The 24175-nt window shown below is 36.3% G+C and overlaps 1 protein-coding gene across 2 annotated transcripts in view; it reads right to left on the bottom strand.

The window, feature by feature from the left end:
- NDUFAF2 (NADH:ubiquinone oxidoreductase complex assembly factor 2) overlaps positions 1 to 24175 on the bottom strand; it is a 182222-nt gene that overhangs the window by 28616 nt on the left and 129431 nt on the right. For both annotated transcript variants that reach the window (XM_059916436.1, XM_059916437.1), the window contains one exon: positions 14143 to 14183. In XM_059916436.1, coding sequence (XP_059772419.1) covers positions 14143 to 14183 — 41 coding nt within the window. The remainder of the gene's footprint in view (positions 1 to 14142; positions 14184 to 24175) is intronic.

Below are 24175 nucleotides of genomic sequence, written 5' to 3'. Positions count from 1 at the left end.
AATCCATTCTAGCCCACAAAATTTCTCATAGTCTTATGGGGGTTCCCTTACATGTAACAAGTTGCTTTTCCCTTGTTGCTTTCAAGATCCTCTCCTTGTGTTTAACTTTTGACAATTTAATTATAATGTGTCTTGGTGTGGGTCTCTTTGGATTCCTTCTATTTGGAAATCTCAGGGCTTCCTGGATCTGGATTTGTTTCTTTCCCCAGGTTAGGGACTTTTCAGCCATTATTTCTTTAAATAAGCTTTCTGCCCCTTTCTCTCTTCTCCTTCTGGGATGCCTATAATGTGTATACTGGTCTTCATCATGGTGTCCCACAAGTCCCTTAAATTCACTTCACTTTTTTTCATTCTATTTTCTTTTTGCTCCTCTGATTGAAAGAATTCCACTGCCCTGTATTCAAGTTCACTGATCCTTTCTTCCACTTGATCTGGTCTGCTGTTAAACACTTCTATTGAATTTTTCAGTTCAATTATTGTATTCTTCAGCTTCTTGATTTCTGTTTAGTACTTGTTTATATTTTCTGTCTCTTTGTTGAAATTCTCACTTTGTTTATGCACTGCTCTCCTGACTTTGGTGAGCATCTTTATAACTGTTATTTTGAACTCTCTATCAGGTAAATCACTTATCTGCATCTCATTAAGATCTGTTCCTGGTTACTTACCTTGTTCTTTTGGTTGGAACATATTCCTCTGTTTCTTCATTTTCCTTGAATCTCTATGTTGGTGTCTGCTTATTAGATAAGACAGCCACCTCTCCTGGTCTTGACACAGTGGTCTCATGTATAAGATGAACCTCATCAATCAGCACAGCCTGAGCTCCTGGTTGTCTCTCAAAGCTCTGATTGTCCAAGCCACCTTCTTTAATCTTACTGGCTCCCAGTATTTGAGGGTGTGTCAAGACCCATCAATGTCCCAAAAGGCAGAATTGTACTGAGCACCCAGATGGAGGATGACTGGAAGCTGAACCCTCAGGCAGCAGCTTCAAAAGTATGTAGTTAAGCTTCTTCCAGGGAGAAACTGGAAGTTGGGTGTTTTTGCCTGTTTCCTCTGTGCTGGGCCCAGGTATATAGCTGTGGGAGGCGGGGTGGGGAGAGAAGGGTGCTCCTCTGCCCATTAAGAGCTGCTTCTTTGTTTGCTATAGTCCTGTGGGGCTCATAAATGCAAGCCCCAGTGTCTATTGAGCCAGGTGATCCAGTGACCTGTCCCTTTGGGCAGCTGATGCAAAAGCTGGGGCACCAGATGCATGTACAAGCTTTGGGCAGGGAGATACCAGCAACTTGGAGTGGTCTAGAGGGAGAAGGTGGGGAGGTGTCTGCTGGTTTCCCTGGTGTCCAGGGAGGACTGCAGCCATTCCTTAGACAGTGTGCTACGTTAGAAGACTGACCCACAGGCAGCAGCTTTCAAAGTATGCAGATGGGGCCCTTTCAGGGAAATGGGCATTTCTACCTGCTCTCCCTGCACAGCTGTGGTGAGTACTCTGGTCCATTAACGACTGCTTCTTTGTTTGCTATAGTCTTGTGGGTCTCATGGATACAAGCTCCATTGGCTTTAAGAGCTATGGGTTTGGGGGGCCCATTCCTTAGGTGGGAGTCTTAAAAGTTGGGGTGCTAAATGTGGCACCCACACCCTTTGCTCTTCAGGGAGTAAATTAAATTATCAAATTACATCTGATAAAAGTGATCAGCAGCAATTTATTTTTCTAAAATTTAGATTATGAAGAATATCACAATAATGAATAAGAGGAAAATTACAAGAAATTGTTTTGGTGAGATAACTGAGAAAAAGTATGGATAAAAAACAAAAAAACAAAAACAAAAAAAACCCCTAATCTCATTTTAACTCCCTTAACCTTTTTCACTCTGGATGTAAATCCAGTTTTAAAACCTAAATGGGGCTTGTCTTAGTGACTGATGGTATGAATCAGAAGGTTAACTATTCAGGACTAATTCTGTACACTTTAAAGTATGCATCCAGTAGGTTATGATGAATCTCAGAAGAACCTGACCACATGTATATCTAAAAATAATGAATAATAGCACTTTATTTATATACAACTTAAAAAAAAAACTTTTACATTCTGCTTTAAAAGTCAGATAAAGGTCAAAATAGAAGAAAATATGTGCCAAAACTAAGGCCAAACTCAGACCTCAGCTTTGTACAGAAGTATATAAGAAGCAATCCTTTCAGACCGAGAAAGGTGGGATGCTTGAAACTTGAGATACTACTTTTTAGTAAGACCCACCTAAAATCAGTCTTTTGAAAACCAAAAAGATTTACAACATAAACTAGCGTAAAAATTTCTTGCACAATTAATAAATAAATACCTATAGATAGGGAGGCTCACTAATTTATGGTTACAAGTATAGACTCTGAGGAGCTCAAAACACTCAAATGATTCACTTTCATTTCTTACCACATTTTTCTAGAGGAGCATGGCAAATTTCATATTTTCTCAGTTTTTACAAAGCTAGAGGTCAATACCAAAGAAGGTACATACAAAAAGCATCTATGTGTTATACTATTGTGTTTCAAGTGCTTTTTAAAATTCCTTTATCATGACAGTTAAACAAAAACATCAGAATACAAAACAATAAACATACCAAAATTACAATTATTTGCCAATGTATACATGGGTAAATTAACTTGCTAAAGTTAAGAATTGTGCAGCCAGCCACAGAATTTGGGGTAATTTATTATTTCTATTAAATATTATTGTTATATTAATTCTTTAATAAAACAAAGGAAAAAAAATCAAGTAAGGTCATAGTGAATAGGCCAAGCCAGAGAGTCACAAAAGTGCCCAAGAATTACACTGGCAGGTATAAATTTCTGGGCTTCAGGCACTCCTGAATGGGGACAAGCCTGCTTCTCCATCTGTTTAAAGGCAGCCACAAATGAGTTAGGTATAAGAGAGGTCAATAGACTGGCATAAAACTCGGCCCAACAGGGACCTTTCATTGTGGACGGTGGAAAACCCATTCAACCACAACTTTTCCTTTGGGGAGGCAGAAATGCTAGTAGGTAAATAAAGAATGGTATGTTGATCAAGCTCAGGATATATCCTTTCCAATCCTGGAAACCAAAGATCTCAAAATGACTGTACCACCAAAGATATAATGCTCCTGTGTAAACTTGCAATAAGATCCAATTTCTGAAGGCAATATGTGAATGTTTTTTCCTTGCAACTGTAAAGAATCAGACTAATTCAGTTTCACAGAGGAAAAAAGATGATACTAAAAGCAGTTTCCACATAATTTAACAGAGTTAAGATATCTAGGACAAGTTGTTATGTACAACATATGTCTACAAAGAAATTATATTACCTATTAAGCACATACTAGATGCTTGATAAATAACTGAATGAACAATAAAGCTATATAAGCATTAAGTCTTTAAAAAGGAATTCCAAAACCTAAACCACACTGATTATTTCTTACTCATATTGTTATGTAATTCCTTAAGTGCTTTTGGTATTTCAGAATTTCAAGGATTTCATTTTTCAGTTTATTCTGAATATCTTATTTTTCTATCAGGGATCCAACATGTTCTCTTAAAATATATGATTATAAGGTTTCATTGTATTCTTTTTAAATGAACTGTTTCATGTGTATAAATAAATATAGCTAATAATATAATATACACTCATGTGCCCACCATCCAACTTAAGAAATAAAACACTAAGAATATGACCAACTTAAGAAAGAAAACACTACAGATATGACCACCATCCAACTTAAGAAAAAAAACACTACAGACGTGACCAATAAAATGCTCTGTGACCCCCCATCTACATTCTCCTTCCCCAGTGGTAATACCTACTTATTCATGCATGTTTTTATACTTTCACTACATCTTTATATATCAATAAACGAAACAGCAGTGATTTAAAAAAATTTTTTACATACTTATCTCCTAAGACTTTTAAAAACTATGTACCGCCTTGCATATTTAAGTTGACACTTAAATAATGGCAAAGGATGTATTTTCCAGTTTATTGCATATCAAATGCATGCTTTAAATATGTTTTTGTCAAAGCCTTGGAGCTGCAGTTTAGTTTATTCAATTTACAGAGAATATAACCATATAACTTAATTGGCAAAGCCAGTCCTCGTTGTCAAATGCAATCACCCAAATTCAACTTACGCTCAGAAAAATTCTAACTTAATTTAAAAATTCAAATAAATGTGTTATTATGTGTCCCCATGACAACTTTCTCACTTGTGAATTTTAATTTTAAGATAGATAAATGGATAGCTAGCTAGCTAGGTAGACAGAGAAACTATAAGGCATGGAGCCTTACTATGAGTTTGTCACCTGGATGAAATAATGTGTTGCCCCTTTCAATAATTTTTATTGAAGCTTTCTCTGTTTTGTTCTCAAGGGACTCTCTCTCAGGAGAGACTCTCCGATAGTCTCTTTGTTTGCTGCCCTGATTTTTAAACCCCAAGGCAATGCACCATAGTAAGATTTAGGATGGACAAGAAGTAAGCTTTTGTTTTGAAAGACAGATGATTATGAAAAAAGTCAGAAAGGAGAACTGGCAGACCAGAAGGAGTTCTCAGGCAGATCTTTTTTTAGGAAGGACTACATATGGAAAGAGAGAATATGGAAATTAATTGCTTTAAAGCTATTCATACCTGTATATCCCACAGGAAGTCTTTGTGTACCCAGGGTACAGGTATCCCAATTTGAAAACCACTGATCAACAGCTGGGGTTGGCAAACTAGGATCCAGCTGCCACTTGTTTTGTATACAAAGTTATATAGGGCACAGCCACACTCACTGGTTTACATATTGTCCATAAGTGCTTTCACAGTAAAACGGCAATGTTAAATAGTTGCAACAGAGATTGTCTCACAATGGCCAAAATATTTACTATCAGGTGCTCTAAAGAAAAACTTGGCTACCCCTCATCTACGGCACTGTGTATGTGTTTTTTCAAATTCTTTTCTTTAAATTAAAGTTATATATTCACATAGTTTGTCAGCACACATCATCGTAAAAGGCTTATTATGAAAAATATTATTTCCCTTTCCCTAGAAGCAACTACTTTATATTCTTTTAGCTGATATGTATGGTACAGGCCAAACCAGGGAGCCACAAAAGTGTCTGACAGCTATCAAACAGACTTTGCCCCAACCCTTCCATAACATTCTTATATTATCATTCTTTATTATTCAGTTTCAAGCATTGTATATTAACTTCTCATTACTGAAAATGAGGATTTATCCCATCCCATATCCTCAGTATAGTTGTAAATCAATATTCAAATTTATATTATTATGAGTAAACACTATCAACAAGTGAGTTATCTGTATACTAGAATTATTTTTCCTTCTCCTACCCAAGGTTTACTTTTTTGGAGATAACAAATGAAGTCTGTTCATTTTCCACATACTCATCTATAATTCAACTTGATATGTTCAGTATATATGTGTTCATTTAATCCCTCTATTTTTCCGAATGTACCTCTTCCCTCAAATATGTCTGGAAAACAGTCTGTACTGTTTTCCCTTTGCCATGAATAAACCTCCAGGTTTCAACTGGGTAGAAAAGTTGCCTGGTTTTCAGACTTTCACAAAGGGACTTTTAACAATGTCCTTTTCTTTTTCTTCAGGAGATTTAACATTGGTACAATGCTATTATTTAATATATAGTTCATGTTCAAATTTTTAAAAATACCCCAATACTGTCCTTTATAGCTAAGGTTTTCCCTCAATTCAGGATCACATGTCGTATTTGGTCATCAGGTTGGTTAGTCTTTCTTTGTTGTTCATTACACTGATATGACTGGCCTGGCGTTTCATGAAGTTTTCTGGTTACTTCCTCGTGATTAGATTAAGTTTGTGCATTTAAAAAAAATACTACATGAATGATGTCTTACTTTCAGTGCATCATACAAAGAGACAAACATGACGTCAAGGCTGTTCTACTTGGCACTTTTGACTAGCTGGTTACGGTGGTATGGCCAGATGTGCCCACTATAAAGTTACTTTTTCTTCCCCTTTGTAATTAATAAGTAATCTTCAGGGAAGTACCTTGAGACCAGGTAAATACCCTGTTCCCCAACAAAATTTGATCCAATGGTTTTAATATCCACTAATGATTTTCCCCTGAATCGATTATCACAATGACAGCTGAAAAATGGTGATTTTCCAACTCTGTTATTTCTTCTACATTTATTGGTTAATATCTAATTGCTTCTTAAATAGATTTTCAACCAGGTTACTGTTTTTAGCACCAGCCTCAACTCCACTTTCAGTTTCCTGGCACTGCCAATTACTGAGCATTCTGGGGTTCTGTGGTTTAAACTGGGTTTCTTCTAAGCTTTCTCTTCTGCTAGATTAGGGGTCGTACTTCTCAGTTTTGCTAAATTTGTTAACATTGCTCATCTGCTTTCCAGCTTCCAAAACATTGTTGCTTCATTTGCCTCTTCAATTTTTCTTTGACCTTATGCTTTTAAAAGTGACCCTCTTTACTGCCATTTTCATTAGGCTCAAAAAGAGAAAGTAAACTCGTGTGTTTAATTGACTAACTTTACTTGAAATTCCTTTTTCTTTCCCTGCCTTCAAACTTTATATAAATGGTATCATGTTGTACGAAATCTTCTGCAACTTGCTCTTTTTACTCAATATTATGTTTCTGAGATTTATCCATGTTGATACATGCAGCTCTAGTTCATTCATTTTTAATGAATGATGTTTTAATGCAGTGTATGAACATGTTATAATTTTCTTATCCAATTCGACTGTATTCCCAAAAGTGAGATTGTGAGGTTTGGGGTAGGGGTCTATTTTTCCATAAGAACATACACTCCCCATTTAAGTCAGTAGGAAAATAGGATTATATATGCAAAATGTCAATTTTAAGACATTTCAATTCTGTAACTTATAAAATGAACTAATAATACTAGGCACAGAGAACTCACTCAATAACTGTCAGTCACTTAGAGACAACAATGAAATGGGCTTCAGAAATTCAGAAATAAGATTCTTTTCTGAAAGTTAAACTGCAAGATCAACACATTATGGGCCAGGGCAGAGATATGAAAAGAGTAAAACAAAAGAAGGGCTGCAGGGCCAGCAACATTTGACCATAATATAACTAGTGTAATAGCAAAAGAAATAACAGGTCAATCAGAAAGGAGTAGCAGAGAAAAAAGGATAATCATAGAAACAAATGCTGGCAATCCATACAAACACTGTTCATGGGAGCAAAAACCTTAATACGCATGTGGCAATATTTTTCTATTCCAAATCATAAGGCTATTCCTAGGATAAAGACAGATATTGGGAACTGTGGTCAATTCTATTTAAATATTTCCATTCCTATGAGTCAGACAATCCCTATTGTGAGATGGACACAACAGGTGATTTTAGGCTGGATGCAATTAAATATTTATTTTACTACTTAACTTCCCTTATCCTAATGCTGCACTCACCAGATATCCTACTGTTTTTTTCCTATGCCAACTTAATTTCTTACTATAAATTAATATACTGGAATTCTGGCAACACTTTCAAATTCTCTTGTGTTTTAGTCACTGTGATATCTTTTAGAGCCAAATCACCTTGGACGTGGACAGAAAGTGAGTCTTTGGAGCCTCCAGCCCAGATCTGAGAACATGGTCAAGTAAACAAGGTGCTGTGCAGTATGGTCCTACCTAGCTGCCCTAGCCTCTCCTTCGACTACAGTATCACCATCCAACTCCATTCTCTACTGATTTCTAGAATTTCCTCTTCCTCTTTCATGGAGCATATGTATTAAAAATGAAGTGAGTGAGCTCTAATATTATGGCTTTTTTCTACTGTCTGTAAACCTGTTGCTGAGTCATGTATTTTGTCAATACTTGGCAATACATTTATTTACTTTTTCAAACAGAAAACTTTGTTTCCTACTATCTTGTCAGGATGAAAGGAGAAGCAATATTTCAGAATACTTGCTGCATATGGCTTCTAACGGGATAGAGTCAAGACTAGGAAAAGTCTACTTCATTAATTTTGTGAAATGTTAATTCAACTTGTACTGAACTGATGAACAGGTGTTGAACTATATTGGCAACCTGCAGTAAAACTGAATTTTCATGAAAAAAGCAATGCTCAATTTCAAAATATGTTCAGTTTCTCAGGGTTATTTTATAGTTGGTTGCTGGAAATTCAAACTGTGTCATACAAACCATGTAATATACTTACATGGCATTGAGATTTTCAAGTCTGTCAATAAAAGCCTATCTAACTAATAATGAATCAGGTTCTGTGTTAGGTGCGTTTGACATATAAATGAATAAGACATAATCCCTGTGCCATATAGCCCACAACATAGTCAGCAAGATGGACAAATAAAACAAGTAATTATAATACTGAACTCAAAGGGTTATATAAGTGCACAAGGCAGTGTAGCTACATCAAGAAAGAAGTGACTAACTCTATGAGTTAAGAAGTTGGGAAAAAAGTTAAGGAAAGTATCACAGAATTTTAAAGGGCCTTTTAAACAGAATTAAGCATGAGCAGAAGTGTCCTGCTGATGGGAGAGAAAGAAGATATTCAACTTGAGAAAGAGCAAGGAGTGCCTTGGAAAGTAGGATGGGTATAACAAATATAAGGAGGAAAGCTAGAAAGTTGGGCAGGGCAGGAGGCTTAAATGGAATTTCAAGGAACTAGATCTTTTGGCCAGAGCTTCCCAAGAAGTGTGCCTAAAAATTGATTCCTTCAGCCTTCAAGGTGGCCAGGAGAGAAACTGTTGAGTTATAGGGTAGGCGTACGTTTGACTTTATAAGAAACTGTCAGCTTTTGAGAATGGTTATATCATTTTCACACCAATCAGCACTGTATGGTTATATAATGAATGTTTATGGTTGCTCTAGTTATGGTTATTGTCAATCTTCTAAATTTTAGCCATTTTCATAGATGTGTGGTGGTATCCCATTACGGTGACTAGTGATGTTAAGTATCTTTTCATATGCTTACTGGCCATTCTTGAATCTTTTTAAAGCCAATTCAAGATTTTCACCCCTTTTTATTAGCTCTGTCTTTTATCATTGAGTTGAAGTGTTCTTTATATAGTCTGGATACAAGTCCTTTGTCAGATACATGTACTGTGATTATTTTCTCCCAGTCTGTTGCTTTCCTAATGTTCTCTTTTGATGAGCATTAGTTTTTTGTTTGTTTGTTTTTATAATTAATTTTTATTGGAGTATAGTTGCTTTACAATGTTGTGTTGGTTTCTACTGTACAGCAAAGTGAATCAGATATATATATCTGCCCTCTTTGTTAGATTTCCTTCCCATTTAGGTCACCGCAGAGGACCGAGTTCCCTGAGCTATACAGTACGTTCTCACTGGTTATCTACTTTATACATAGTATCAATAGTGGATATATGTCAATCCCAATCTCCCAATTCATCCCACCTCCCCTTTCCCCCCTTGGTGTCCATATGTTTGTTCTCTTAATTTTGATTAGGTTCAATTTACCAATGTTTTTCCTTTATGGATAGTGCTTTCTGTCTCCTGTCTACCCCAAAGTTGTGAAGATATTCCACTATGTCTTTTTGTAGAAGCATTATAGTTTTAGCTTTTATGTTTAGTCTATGATCCATCTTTAATTAATATTTGTGTATGATGTGAGGTAGGGATCAAGGTTCAGCTTTTTCCATATGGATATTAAGTTATTCTAGCACCACTTGTTATGAAGACTTTCCATTCCTAATTGTGTTCCTTTGGTGCTACTGCCAAAAACCAACTGGCTGTATACTATTTCTAAACTCTCTATTCTTTTCCATTTATTTGTTTATATATCCTTATTCCAGTACCACATTGTCTCTTTTTTTTTTAATATTTTTTTTTTGATATGGACCATTTTTAAAGTCTTCATTGAATTTGTTAAAATATTGCTTCTGTTTTATTTTATTTTATTTTATTTTTTGGTTTTTTGGTCCCGAGGCATGTGGGATCTTAGCTCCCTGACCGGGGATCGAACCTGCACCCCCTGCATTGTAAGGTGAAGTCTTAAGTGCTGGACTGCCAGAAGAGTCCCCACACTTTCTTAATTATTATAGTTTTAGAGTAAGTCTTAAAGCCAGGCAGCATAAGTCCTTTAATTGTCGTCTCCTTTTTCATGATTGCTTTCAGCTATTCTAGGTCCTTTGCATTTCCATATATATTTTAGAATCAGCATGTTGATTTCTACCAAAACAAGTCTAATGGGATTTTAACTGGATTTTTATTTGATTGAGTCTATAGATAGTGGTTCACAAAGTAAGGGCTCTTGCCCAGCAGCATTACCATCACCAGGGAACTTGTTATGAATGCAAATATTCAGGCCTTACCTCAGACCCTGTGGATCAAAAACTCTGGGAATAAGGCCTTGCAATCTGTGTTTTAACAAGCCCTCCCTGTAACTGGTGCATGACAAAGCATAAGAATCACTGCTGTGAGGGTCAACCCTGATGGTCCAGTGGTTAAGTCTCCACACTTCCACCGCAGGGGGCACAGATTCGATCCCTGGTTCGGGAACTAAGATCCCACAGGCTGCGAGGCCAGAAAAAAAAAAAAAAAGAATTATTGCTGTGAATAAATTGGGAGAACTAACATCTTAGCAATATTGAATATTCCAATCCATGAAGAGGTATTTCTCCCCATTAATTTAGGTCTTCTTTAATTTCTCTCACCAGTGTTTTATAGTTTTAAGTCTACATGTCTTGGGACTTCCCTGGTGGTGCAGTGGTTAAGAATCCGCCTGCCAATGGAAGGGACACGGGTTCAAGCCGTGGTCCGGGAAGATCCCACATGCCACGGAGCAGCTAAGCCCATGCGCCACAACTGCTCACGTGTCACAACTACTGAAGCCTGCGCGCTTAGAGCCCGTGCTCCGCAACAAGAGAAGTCACTGCAATGAGAAGCCCGCACACCGCAACAAAGAGTAGCCCCTGCTCGCCACAACTAGAGAAAGCCCTCGCACAGCAATGAAGACCCAACACAGACATACATAAATACATACACACACATAAATAAATAAATAAATTAATTAATTAATTATTTTAAAAAGTCTACATGTTGCATATATTTGCTTAATTTATATCAGGGTATTTTATGCTTTCTGATGCTATTGTAAATGGTATTCTAATTGCTACTGGCTAACCTTCAGCCATAGTCTACAGGTGATATGGGCGGAAGTCTATTTGGGGGTGGGAGTTCACTAAGAGATTTGAAAAAAAGTAGAGAACTCAAATTACTGGTAGCATCTTGAAAACAAACTAGTTTCAACAGATATGCAAGAATAGGAGGTTGTTTCCAATGAATTGATATAGGTATTAAGCATGAGCAATTACAAAGATCACAAAAAGAAGGACAACCAGACATAATGCTCTCCTGTAGTCTTGCCAAACATTTTCTACATTCTTGACAAAAGGATCACACATCAATATCTAGCTTCTGGATCCAGCTGCCAATGTGGAAGAAAGACAGAGGAGCAGGGGAACATGTTGAATTACACAGAGAGCATAAGATCAGCAAAATCTAGACTGTGGCAAACTCTTTAAGTCAAATGGGCTGGGTTTTTCAACAGATAAATTTGTAAGGAAATAAAAGTGATGGAGGAAGAACATATAAACTGAAAGAGATTTAAAACAAATATGAAGTTTTTACAAAATGGGCAAGTCTAAACTATAGTGTACATTTGGCTGAGAAGATTATTTAAACATGCGAGTAAACAATTACTATAAAAGTCAGGTTCAGGGTTGCTTTTGTGGGGAAAAAGGAGGTTGTATTGAGATCGGGCACATGAGTAGCTGGCAAAGTTCTGTTTCTTGACTTGGGTGGAATTTGCCTTATAATAACCTATTAAACAATACATCTAATTCTTGTGGTCTTCTGTATACATGACTTATTTTTACAGTAAATAGGTTTTTCCTCCCTCTTAACATGATAGATGTAAAATCTGGGATTGAAGAGTTTATAAGTTTTAGTGATAGAATGATGTTTGGGGATGACACGAACTAAGGTGTGGCTATGGAAGTGGTTGTTTATTGAAGTAGGGATACTGGTGTGGATGAAGTCAAAGAAGTAAATGGCTAAGACTTGGGAAGACACTGACGGGGAAAAAACCACAATCTGGTTCTAATCTCTGCCATCAGTGTGGGAGAGTGCCCTAGAGGCTAGCAAAGATAAAAATGATGAACAGGTCGAGAGAAATCTACTTGGATTGCAAAGGTACCACACTCTCCTGGGCTCACAAAATGGAATAATATTTTGGAACTGACTGGGGGAAGGTAGGAGCAATCGAACCCACTTTCTATGGGTTGTAGGAAAATGAGCACAATTCACCTCAAGGAAAAAAGAGACTCATTATCTTTTAGACACAGATAGATTTTACTTGAGGCTCTGTGGTAGAGAAAGTTCCTAGGACAATATTAAAGGTGAAGGGTAATTTGCTAATAAAGAAACGGAAATTCCTGAAACACAATGGAAAGGGTCAGGAGGGAGAGAAAAGGGTGTGTGCATTTGTGTGTGTGTGTGTGTGTGTGTGTGTGTCTGTTGGGAGGTATAGAAGAGCATAAAGAACGATGTGATTAACAGTACATTAGAAAAGAGGCAACAGAGGGCTCCTTTTTCGATATTCAAGAATGTGAGCACCATGGAGGGAATGACTTGGTCTCACTGTTCTGACTGGATCTTGTCTGAGATACTGGGATTACCTAACATTTATAGGAGTAGTGCCTTAGGCCTGATTATTGCAGTTGCCTCCATCTAATCACTTTGCAAGTATCAATGTTTCCATGGAAGAAGGCTTTCAAAGTCTGGAGGATAGAAGAAACACCTTTTTCTCTGAGAACAGTAGCTCTTATTATGGCCCAGAGAAGGGGAATCAGAAAGACTCCTTGATCCATCCTACCACTGGAAACCACAGGGGATACTTCTGAATATTGGATCACATTGACTTTTTTTCGCTTTTATTCCAAGGTTCACTGATATTAGAAAAAAGGGTCTGAGAAGAGTAGGACAAGGTCAAGGTAGAAGCAACATACAAAGCTAGAAATAGGCTTAGAGATGTGCTCACTCAAACCCCAGGCAGACACACATTGATGGGGTCAGTCCAGGAGGAATGGAACAAGTAAAGATAGGTATGCCAATTTATAGGTCATCATAAATTCTGCCCTGGAGTATCCCACCTCTTAAAAAGTGTGGCCTGAGTATCGGAGCCCATTTACATTGTCAGCAGGGTTGCAGTAGTGAGGGAATAGGGGAGGGAAAAGAGGAGTTCTCAGTAGCAGAGAAAAAGGAATAGGTAGTATATTAATGAATTTGAAAACTTCCCTTTTATGAAATACATTTATTTCTTACAAACTAACTTTAGAACATCTTATGCTATTGTTTTAAAATAAAAATTATGAAATAATCATGTTTTTAAAACACAAATACCACAGCATTGCTATGCTTTTTATTCTGCATCCCACCCTAACTATGTTTCTAAAGATTTTATTTTGTTTTTGGCCGCGCCACGTGGTTTGCAGGATCTTAGTTCCCCAACCAGGGATTGAACCTGGGCAGTGAAAGCGCGGAGTCCTAACCACTGGACTGCCAAGGAATTCCCTGTTTTTAAGTTTTAAATAAAAATTCAATTCAACTATTAGTTACCGAGTGTTACATATTACATGCTAATTGTAATAAGTTTCATCAGATACTAGATGGTGTTAAATTTATATAAAATTATAAAATTTTATGTTTTATATAAAATTAAGGGCAAAATAAGCAGAGCATGATTTGGAGAGGACCAAGAGATTTAGTGTTTCTCAAACTTTTCCACCAAAGCACCTGTATCAGAACAGAGAACTCCCAGGGGACAGGGAAATGACCTGATGCAAGCTGCTGTAAGTCCAAACATTCTCTAAAGTGTTTTTATTTTGCTTTAAATTTTTATTATTTCATTTAAAATTTTATATGGATTTTGTTACATCCCATAATTTGTGCATTTATTTTATTATAAAAATGTTTGACATTATTTTCTATGGGGTAAAATTAATGCTTTGGAGAGGTGGCATCACATATATTTTAGAGGCTTCACGTATCCCTGAGAGTACAAACTCCCAACTGAGAAACACAGCATTATAAAAACATATTTGAATATTTTCCTTGAGTATTCTTACCTCCATAGTAGGTGGAGTCTTTCTTGTTTTTCTGATCCACGCTAGAAAGAAAAATAATATTTAAATGTAAGGTTTTTATAATTTGCATATTTTATTCATTCATGCATGAAACAAATATGTATTAATCACCTGTTATATATTGTTTTAGGCACATGAGTTGCCTCCTCTCCTGTAGCATATATATTATTGAAGGGGGCACAGAAAAGAAACATATAGGTAATGATTTGTGTCATAAAAAATACTTAAGTGTGGGGAGGATGTAGAGGGGATAGTTTCATAACTAAAATCATACCCCATAATCATCTGAATTCAATTTAGGGTATATATGGCATATAGGCCAAATCATAATACAGTAAACTTCATGGCAATATTAAAGTTATATTATCCTGGAAATGTGAACCAATTATTGCTCAATATGTAAAAGAATGGATGTAGAAAAGTTTTCATTTACAGAGACTTCTCTTCTAATCTGTTCTAGCAAGCAGTTTATCTCATATGGTTGGTATCTTAGCTCCACCATTTGGGAGATGAGAGGCAGAGTAGAAAGAGCCCGTATTTGTGAAGTGCCTACTGGACACTGGGCACTGTGCTAGATGCTTTAGCAATAGGAAGGGAGTGGGGCAACTGCCTCTAGAGAAGTGTATCAGAATCACATGAGGACATGGTATAGTACTTAGCAGAGCAGAGGCAGATTCTGGGGGTTCAAATCCCAACTTAAGTACTTACTAGCTGTGTTACCTGAGGCAAGTTATTTAATTTTCTAAGCATCTGTAAAATCATAATACTAGTATCTACATTTTAGTATCTACACTGTGAAAGTTATATGAAATAGTATATATAAATTCTTAGCTCAGAGTCTGGCATAGAGTAAACATGCAAGTCTAAGTTATCACTATCACTATTATTCAGTAAACCTGTATTTTTTATAACAGACTCAAAAAAGCAAAGATCAACAAAACCTGCTTGGCCTATGAGGATACATAGGAAACTGTGAGAAAACACACTGTAAGGAAAATAGTCTTTGAAAAGTAGAAACTACTATTTTATCACTTTAGTTAATTCAATCTTCATTACAAAATCATGAAGTATGCTTATTTTATAGAGAAATTCAATGACATTCCCAAATTTATACATTAAGTAGTAATGGTGGAATTTGAATCCAGATCTGACCCTGTCTCTGGATCCAAAAACCATCCATGCTCTAGTAACCAGTTTCTCAAAGTTTATAAGCAACAAGCAAAGAACACTAAGCTAGGAAGAGGAATAGGTCACAACACTGACTACATGTCAAAAAATAAGATTCACCCCATTTTACAGATTGGGAAACTGAAGATTAAGCAACTTGCCGAAACTCACATATTTAGCAAGTAACAGTCTGAGAATCAAATGCTGGTTGAACCGGCTCTAAAATCTGAGCTCTGCCCATTCAGCAGCCACCTTCTCTTCTGACAGGCTAGCTCTGCTAGCCTGCCTTCTGTCATCCAAGTAATAGCAGTGGGACCTATCCTCATGACAAGCCCAGTAATGAATGATTGTGGGGGTACAAAGAGCAACATTCAACTGTGGGCCTGTGATGAGTTATTTCTCCCTACTTTGTTCTCTCTTGCACTGACCCCATACGTGTATTTTCAGTACAGACCCAGTGTTTTGCCTTCTCTATTTTTGTTTCTGAACTTCTATCTCTGTTATTATTTTCTGCATCCTCTTCTTATTAGCTTCCAGCTCTATTTGGTCCATTTCTAGCCACAACTTGCACAAACTTCATATTTCTTGTTAGGCTGGAAGGTTGTCAAAGACAGGATGCATCCACGGGAGATTTATTTTTCTACCATCTAAATGCCTCGAAAGAGTAGGTACTTAAATACAGTTGTTGAATGAATACTTCCACTATAAAATACTTTCACTATAAAAATATTCATTGTAATGGGATTTTGACCTGTATTAGAAAACCCAGCTTAGCAACAGCAAGATTCCTCTGTACGATCAAGGAAATAAGTGGTTTATGGAAGTTTTCAACTGCCTCTTTATGGTCAAAATAAGGGGTACTTGTCTATGTTTATGGGCATTTTTTTCCCCAGGAAAGAGAGTTCTTTTAAAATAATTCACCATGAGCCATATACCTCTAAAAGGTTTTAAGCAATAAATCTTCAGTTCTAATTTGGATTAAAAAGTTAATTCAGAAAAATCAACTGCTATGGCAGGGGTTGTAAAACTATAGCCTGCAAGCAAAATTCGGCCCATGGCTTGTTTTTTGTTTTAATGGCTGAAAAAAATAACCAACAAAGAACAATATTTCATGACACATGAAAATTAAATAGAATTCAAATTTCAGCCTCTGTAAATAATGTTTTATTGGAACACAGTCACACTTATTTATTTACATATTATCTATTATAATGTGGGCTACAATGGCAGAGTTGAGCAGCTGTAACAAAAACCATATGGCCCACAAAGCCTAAAATATTTACCATCTGGCCCTTTAAGGAAAAAGTTTGCCAACCCCCATGCTAGGGCTACCATTAAGTATAATCCTTTCAGCAACAACTATATATCTTGATTCAAAAACACTTTCATGAGCTTCCCTGCTGGCGCAGTGGTTAAGAATCCACCTGCCAATGCATGGGACACGGGTCTGAGCCCTGGTCCGGGAAGATCCCACATGCCGCAGAGCAACTAAACCCGGGTGCCACAACTCCTCAGCCTGCGCTCTAGAGCCCGTGAGCCACAACTACAGAGCCCGTGTGCCATAACTACTGAAGCCTGTGCGCCAAGAGCCTGTGCTCCACAACAAGAGAAGCCACCGCAATGAGAAGCCCATGCGCTGCAACAAGGAGTAGCCCCAGCCTCTTCAATAAGTGGTGCTGGGAAAACTGGACAGCTACATGTAAAACAATGAAATTAGAACACTCCCTAACACCATACACAAAAGTAAACTCCAAATGGATTAAAGACCTAAATGTAAGACCAGACACTATAAAACTCTTAGAGGAAAACATAGGCAGAACACTCTATGACATTAAATCACAGCAAGATCCTTTTTGACCCACCTCCTAGAGAAATGGAAATAAAAACAAAAATAAACAAATGGGACCTAATGAAACTTCAAAGCTTTTGCACAGCAAAGGAAACCATAAACAAGACAAAAAGACAATCCTCAGAATGGGAGAAAATATTTGCAAATGAAGCAACTGACAGACGATTAATCTCCAAAACTTACAAGCAGTTCATGCAGCTCAATATCAAAGAAACAAACAACCCAATCCAAAAATGGGCAGAAGACCTAAATAGACATTTCTCCAAAGATATACAGATTGCCAACAAACACATGAAAGAATGCTCAACATCATTAATCATTAGAGAAATGCAAATCAAAACTACAATGAGATATCATCTCACACTGGTCAGAATGGCCATCATCAAAAAATCTACAAACAATAAATGCTAGAGAGGGTGTGGAGAAAAGGGAACCCTCTTGCACTGTTGGTGGGAATGTAAATTGATACAGCCACTATGGAGAACAGTATGGAGGTTCCTTAAAAAACTAAAAATAGAATTACCGTATGACCCAGCAATCCCACTACTGGGCATATACCCTGAGAAAACCATAATTCAAAAAGAGTCAGGTACCACAATGTTCACTGCAGCTCTATTTACAATAGCCAGGACATGGAAGCAACCTAAGTGTCCATCGACAGATGAATGGATAAAGAAGATGTGGCACATATATACAATGGAATATTACTCAGCCATAAAAAGAAATGAAATTGAGTTATTTGTAGTGAGGTGGATGGATCTAGAGTCTGTCATACAGAGGGAAGTAAGTCAGAAAGAGAAAAACAAATACCATATGCTAACACATATATATGGAATCTAAAAAACAAACAAAAAATTGGTCATGAAGAACCTAGGGGCAAGTTGGGAATAAAGACGCAGACCTACTAGAGAATGGACTTGAGGCTATGGGGAGGGAAAGAGTAAGCTGGGACAAAGTGAGAGAGTGGCATGGACATATATACACTACCAAATGTAAAATAGATAGCTAGTGGGAAGCAGCCGCATAGCACAGGGAGATAAGCTCGGTGCTTTGGGACCACCTAGAGGGGTGGGATAGGGAGGGTGGGAGGGAGACGCAAGAGGGTGGGGATATGGGGATATATGTATATGTATAACTGATTCACTTTGTTATAAAGCAGAAACTAACACACCATTGTAAAGCAATTATACTCCAATAAAGATGTTAAAAAAAAAAAAGAGTAGCCCCCACCCGCCACAACTAGAGAAAGCCTGCACGCAGCAACAAAGACCCAAGGCAGCCATAAATAAATAAACAATTTATTAAAAAAAGCAAAACACTTCCATATTATCTAAAATAAAAATCATTATTAACTCTTACACTTTTTTCACTTTGCTGTCTACCTGAAACTAACACAATATTATAAATCAACTATACTCCAATAAAAATTAAAAAGCAACCAAAAAAAAATTTTTAACCTGATTGCCATGTATTCTAGACTCTATGAACATTACCACTGGCATCAGACCATGTTAAAAATATAATGGCACAATGCACACTTACTATCACCATGAGAAAAACAACAATTTGCCTTACTGATGAGTCTATAAAACAGCATTTTCAGGTTTTTTTTAAGATTGGGAAAAGAAAAATACTTCAGTAGAATCCAAATAATTTTTTAAAATTCCACGGTGGATGAATAGGTTGAAGAAACTCTGATATGTGTTTTCTAAACCCTACTGGTTTTGTATAAGTTTATAAAATTCATTCATAGATATAAGAAAGTAATATAATTCAGATAATGTATTAAGTACTACATAGACTATTCAGTCTCATGAGACACTATTCTCTAAGGAAAGATATAAGGGTTTCCTTTAGCTTTGTTTTAAATGGCTCAAGGAAGAAGATTTTTGTTTAGATAGAGAAATGCAATTTCTGAAATAAATAATTCTACAATATAATTTACAATATTTATAATTCTACAATAACCAGATACTTGAAATGTCTTCTTGAGATGATGGTTGATGCCTGTTCACTGTTATGTATCCAATAAAGGTTACAGCTAGAAATTTTCAATGTGATCACTCATTTATTTAATCATCCCTAGTTTCCCAGTCACTACATACAACAAAGGAAATGTCCTGCTGATGGCTGGCAAAGGTTAGGAGGAGGAAGGAACAGAAATAAGTGTTAATATCAAATCATTACATTTATTATTTTTTTAACCTCAGAACAATCTGGAACTGAACCTCTATTCAATTACGAATTATATAATGATTTTGCCATTGCTAATTATATTTGTATGGTGGGTTCTGTATCAGTCTTCATTATAATGTAACCATTGTTTGAATAGAATTTAGCAAGATAACTGGAGAGTTTATGCCTTAAGATCCTAGCATTCTTTCATCAATGTTCATTTGCATTCTCATCAGTGGGCATGAGACTTTCACTGAACCTTAATACTCTTATTGGAATATAACACAGTATAAGGAGCGTAAAAGTGAACATGCAAGTTAAATACTTCATGAAGCATACATTCTTCAAAATTCTATAAGAACTGAAAATGGCTAATACACTTTTAGAAGTAGTACCAACAGGGGTTAAGGTAAATGAGAAATTTATCACCAGATTCAGTAGGTGACCATTCAGAGCTGAAATTATAGATAGGTTATCAACAGTTTGTATCCAAAGGATACATTAGAAATATGTGTTTACACTACTAAAGGAAAATACAACATTTTAATAAAGCTTCATCTTTCAAAAAACGATCTTTGCCAGTTCTGAGTGTTGACACATCATAAAGAATATAAAAAAAAAATCCACGTTTTTTCACGTTGAAAATTCTTCAAATGATATATTACGAAATAAGTTAGTTTCTTATTACTGACTCTAAACAGTTTCTTAAGGACATTATTAGATTTACTTGGCACAATTAAGTTACAAATTTTGTGATGCTCATGGCTGGCTATTACTGTTCTTTTTTCTTAATCAACTTTATTGAAGTATAATTTACATACAACACAGTGAAACCATTTTAAGTGTGCAATTCCATGAGTTCTGACAAATGTATACAACCTTGTAACCAGCACCACAATCAGTGTATAGAACATTTCCATCATCTCCAAAAGTTCCCTAGTGTCTGACTACATGCAAACACCCACCTTAATTCACCCACAGCCCCCAATGAGTGCTATATCAATACTCTTTGTCACTGTTGATTAGTTTTGCCTTATCTACAATTTCACATAAATGGAATCTTATAGTATGTACTATTTTGCATTAGCTTATTTTACTCAATATAAAATAATCTTAATCCCTGTTAATGTGTATAGAAAACAGACTCTGAAGGTAACCTCCAAAACCCCCACCACTTGGTGTTCATGCCTCTGTATGATCTCTTCCCCTTGAGTGAGGACAGGACCTGTGACTTACTTCTAACTATGAAAATATGGCAAAGGTCATGGAATGTATGTGATTACATGATGATGTTACATAAGATTATAGCATCCTTCTTTTTGGAGTCTCTCTTTCCCTCCCTGGCTATAAGGGAGAAGAAGGCTATGTTGGGGAATCTCAGGTGGCAAGAAATTGCTGGCGACCTCAAGGAGGTTATGGTGGTCTCTGGCCAACATCAAGCAAAAAACTGAAGCTCACGGCCCTACAACTGCAAGGAACTGAATGCTGTCAACAACTACACGTGTGGGAAAGTGGATCCTTCCACACTCAAGCCTCCAGATGAGAATGTGAGACAGGTTGGGACCTGGGACCCTTTGTTGCAGTGCTTGCACCTGGACAAAGGTCTCCTCCAGCAACAAAATACAAAGAAACTGTAAGGGACTAAAAATAACTGCGTGCTTGCACAGTTGGGGAAAATTATGAACAATAAGATACAAAAAGACCATAAACCCAACTGCCACTTCTGGAGAGCCTGGAGCAAAAGCAGAGTACTGCACATGAACCCTGCACACAACACCACGAAGGGCGTGGGCAGACCACCTTAGCCACCCCTATGGCCCGAGCCCTGGACACACTACTACCCTCATCCCATATAAGGAACCAGCTGCCTGCCCCACTCGAGGAGGAAGCAAGGGAACCTGTTACTTGTTTTTGCTCCCTTGTGCTACAGCACTAGTCCCAGTAAAACCTTGCTTGAATTTCTTGTCTGGTCGCTTACCAATTTCTAGTGATTAAGGAGTCCAAGAACCCTGGTCAGTAACAAATGCAGCCCTGGCTGACGCCTTGATTGCAGACTTGTGAGACCCTAAGAAGAGAACCCAGATAGGCTATGCCTGGATTCCTGACCACAGGAACTGGGAGATGATAAATGTGTGCCATTTTAAGCTGCTAAATTTGTGGTAATATTGATATGGAGTAATAAAAAAACAAACACAACAAGCATAGCAGCAGTTTATTCTTTTTACTGCTGTGTAGTATTCCACTGTATGGCAAAATGACAATGTGTTTATCCACTCACTACTTGGGCAGTTTTCAGTGTTGGGCTGTTATGAATAAAGCTGCTATGAAAAAATTGGGTACAAGTATTTGGGTAGACTTATTTATGTCTCTGGGTAAACACCTAGCAGAATTTCCAGGTTGTAGAGTAAGTGGACAGTTAAATTTATAAAGAGCTGATAAACTGTTTTCCAAAGTACTTGTACCATTTTACACTCCAGCCAGAAATTTATGAAAGTTTCATATGCTTTATATCCTCATTAACACTTCATATTGTCAATCTTTTAAATTCTAACCAGTCTAGTGGTATGTAGTGTTATTTCATGATGGTTTTAATTCACATTCCTTGATGACTACTGATATTATGTATCTTCTTTGGTGAAGTGTCTTTTCAAATCTTTTGCCCACTTTTAAAAATTCTGATATTTGTCTTATTACTGAGTCATGACAGCTCTTCAAACGTTCTGACAAGTTCTATGACCGATATGTATTGCAAATTTTCTCCCTATCTGTCTTGTCTTTTCATTTGTTCAAAGGTTTTTGTTAAAGAATAGAATTTTTAAGATTTTGGTGAAGTCCAATTCATCATTTTTTTTCTTTTATATTTGTTATGTGTGTATCCTATCTAATTCTTTGACTATCCCATGATTGAAAGATTTTGTCCAATGTTTTCTTCTAAATGTTTTAACTTTTACATTTAGGTCTGTGATCATTTTCAACTGAAGTTTTTAGAGATGAAGTGAGGTAAAGATCAAAGATTATTTTTTTTCATATGGATATCCTGCACTAACTGTTGAAAAGAATTTCCTTTTGCCATAGAAAAATCAATTGACTATTTAAGTGTAGAAATAATTCTGGACTCTTGGTGTGGTTCTCATTAATTTTATATCTATCCTCATAACAGCATTAAACTGTCTTGATAAATATAGCTTTTTAAAGTTAAATCTTCCAATCTTGGTCTTTTCAAAAATGTTGTAGGTATTCAAGGTCCTTTGCATTTTAATACAAAATTTAGAATCAGTATATCAGTTTTGATTGGGAATGCACTAAATCTACAGATCAATTTGAGGTGAAATAATATCTTTTAAATATTGACTTTTCTGATCCATGGAAGTTATAAATCTCTCCAATTATTTAGATCTTCTTTAATTTCTCTTGGCAATACTTTATATTTTTCAATGTATAGGTCTTAGAGACATATTTCTGTAAATTTATCCCTAAAGACTTCATGTTTTTAATGGCATATAAGATGATATAACTGAAAAATTTATTTAGCAATTGTTTGGTATTAGAGTGTAGATACATAACTGATTTTAGCATATTGCCTTTATATCTTGAAAACTTACTAAATTCATTCATTAATTTTTGTATTTTTTAGATTGTCTACATGCACAATCATGTCATCTGCAAACAGAGTTTTACTTTGTCCTTACCAATCCGTATTCATTTTATTTCTTTTTCTTGCTTTATTGCACTAACTTGGATTTTCCAGAATGATATGAAACAAAAAGTGAGAAAAGATACCTTTGTTTTATTTCCAATTTTAGGGGACAAGTGTTCTTTCACCATTGACTATGAGGTTACATAAAAGTTTTTTTTTTTTTCCTCTTAATGTCCTTTAATAGGTTGAGGAACTTCTTATTCCAAGGTTTGTGGAGAATTTTTAATCATGAATGTGTGTTGAATTTTGTCAATTTTTTTGTACCAACTGAAATTAACTTATGGTTTTTCTCCTTTATTTTATTAATGTGTTGAACATAAATGCAAATCAAATCCACAATGAGACATCACCTCAAACCTTTTAGGGTGGCTATCACCAAAAAGGTAAAAGATTACGTGTACTGGCGGGGATCTAGAGAAAAGGATACCCTTATGTCCTACTGGTGCAAATGTAAATTGGTATGGCCATTATGGAAAACAGTATGATGTTCTTCAAAAAAGTAAAACTAGAACTACCATATGATCTGGCAATGCCTCTTCTGGGTATATAACCAAAGGAAATGAAATCACTATTTCAAAGAAATATCTGTGTTTCCATGTTCATCGCAGCCTTATGCACAACTGCCAAGATATAGAAACAACGTGTGTCCACTTACAGATGAATGGGTAAAGAAATTGTGGCATACATACACACACACACAAAATGGAAAATTCTTTGGCCTTGAAAAAAATCCTGACATTTGTGACAACACTGGATGTACCTGGAGGACATTAGGCTAAGTGAAATAAGCCAGACACAAAGAAAAAAAACTGCATGGTTTCACTTTTATGTGGAACATAAAAAAAAAGTCAAATTCATGGAAGCAGAGAGTAGAATGGTGGTTAGGAGGGACGGTGAGGTGGGGGAAATGGGGAGATGTTAATCTTGAAATGTTAAACCAATCTATATTACTGACATAAACTCCACATGGTCATGGTATATTACCCCTTTTATATATTCTGGGATTCAGTTTGCTAATATTTTGTTAATGATTTCTGCAACTGATGTTTATGTGAGATATTGGTTTGTAGTATTCTTCTCTTTATTGTCTCTGTGAAGAGCTGGTATCAAGGTAAACTTGGTTTCAT

This window comes from Balaenoptera ricei, chromosome 3, assembly GCF_028023285.1.
Source record: "Balaenoptera ricei isolate mBalRic1 chromosome 3, mBalRic1.hap2, whole genome shotgun sequence".
NCBI classification, from domain to species: domain Eukaryota; kingdom Metazoa; phylum Chordata; class Mammalia; order Artiodactyla; family Balaenopteridae; genus Balaenoptera; species Balaenoptera ricei.
The sequence above is the reverse complement of the archived record's forward strand: the minus strand, read 5'-3'. Positions and strand labels throughout refer to the sequence as shown.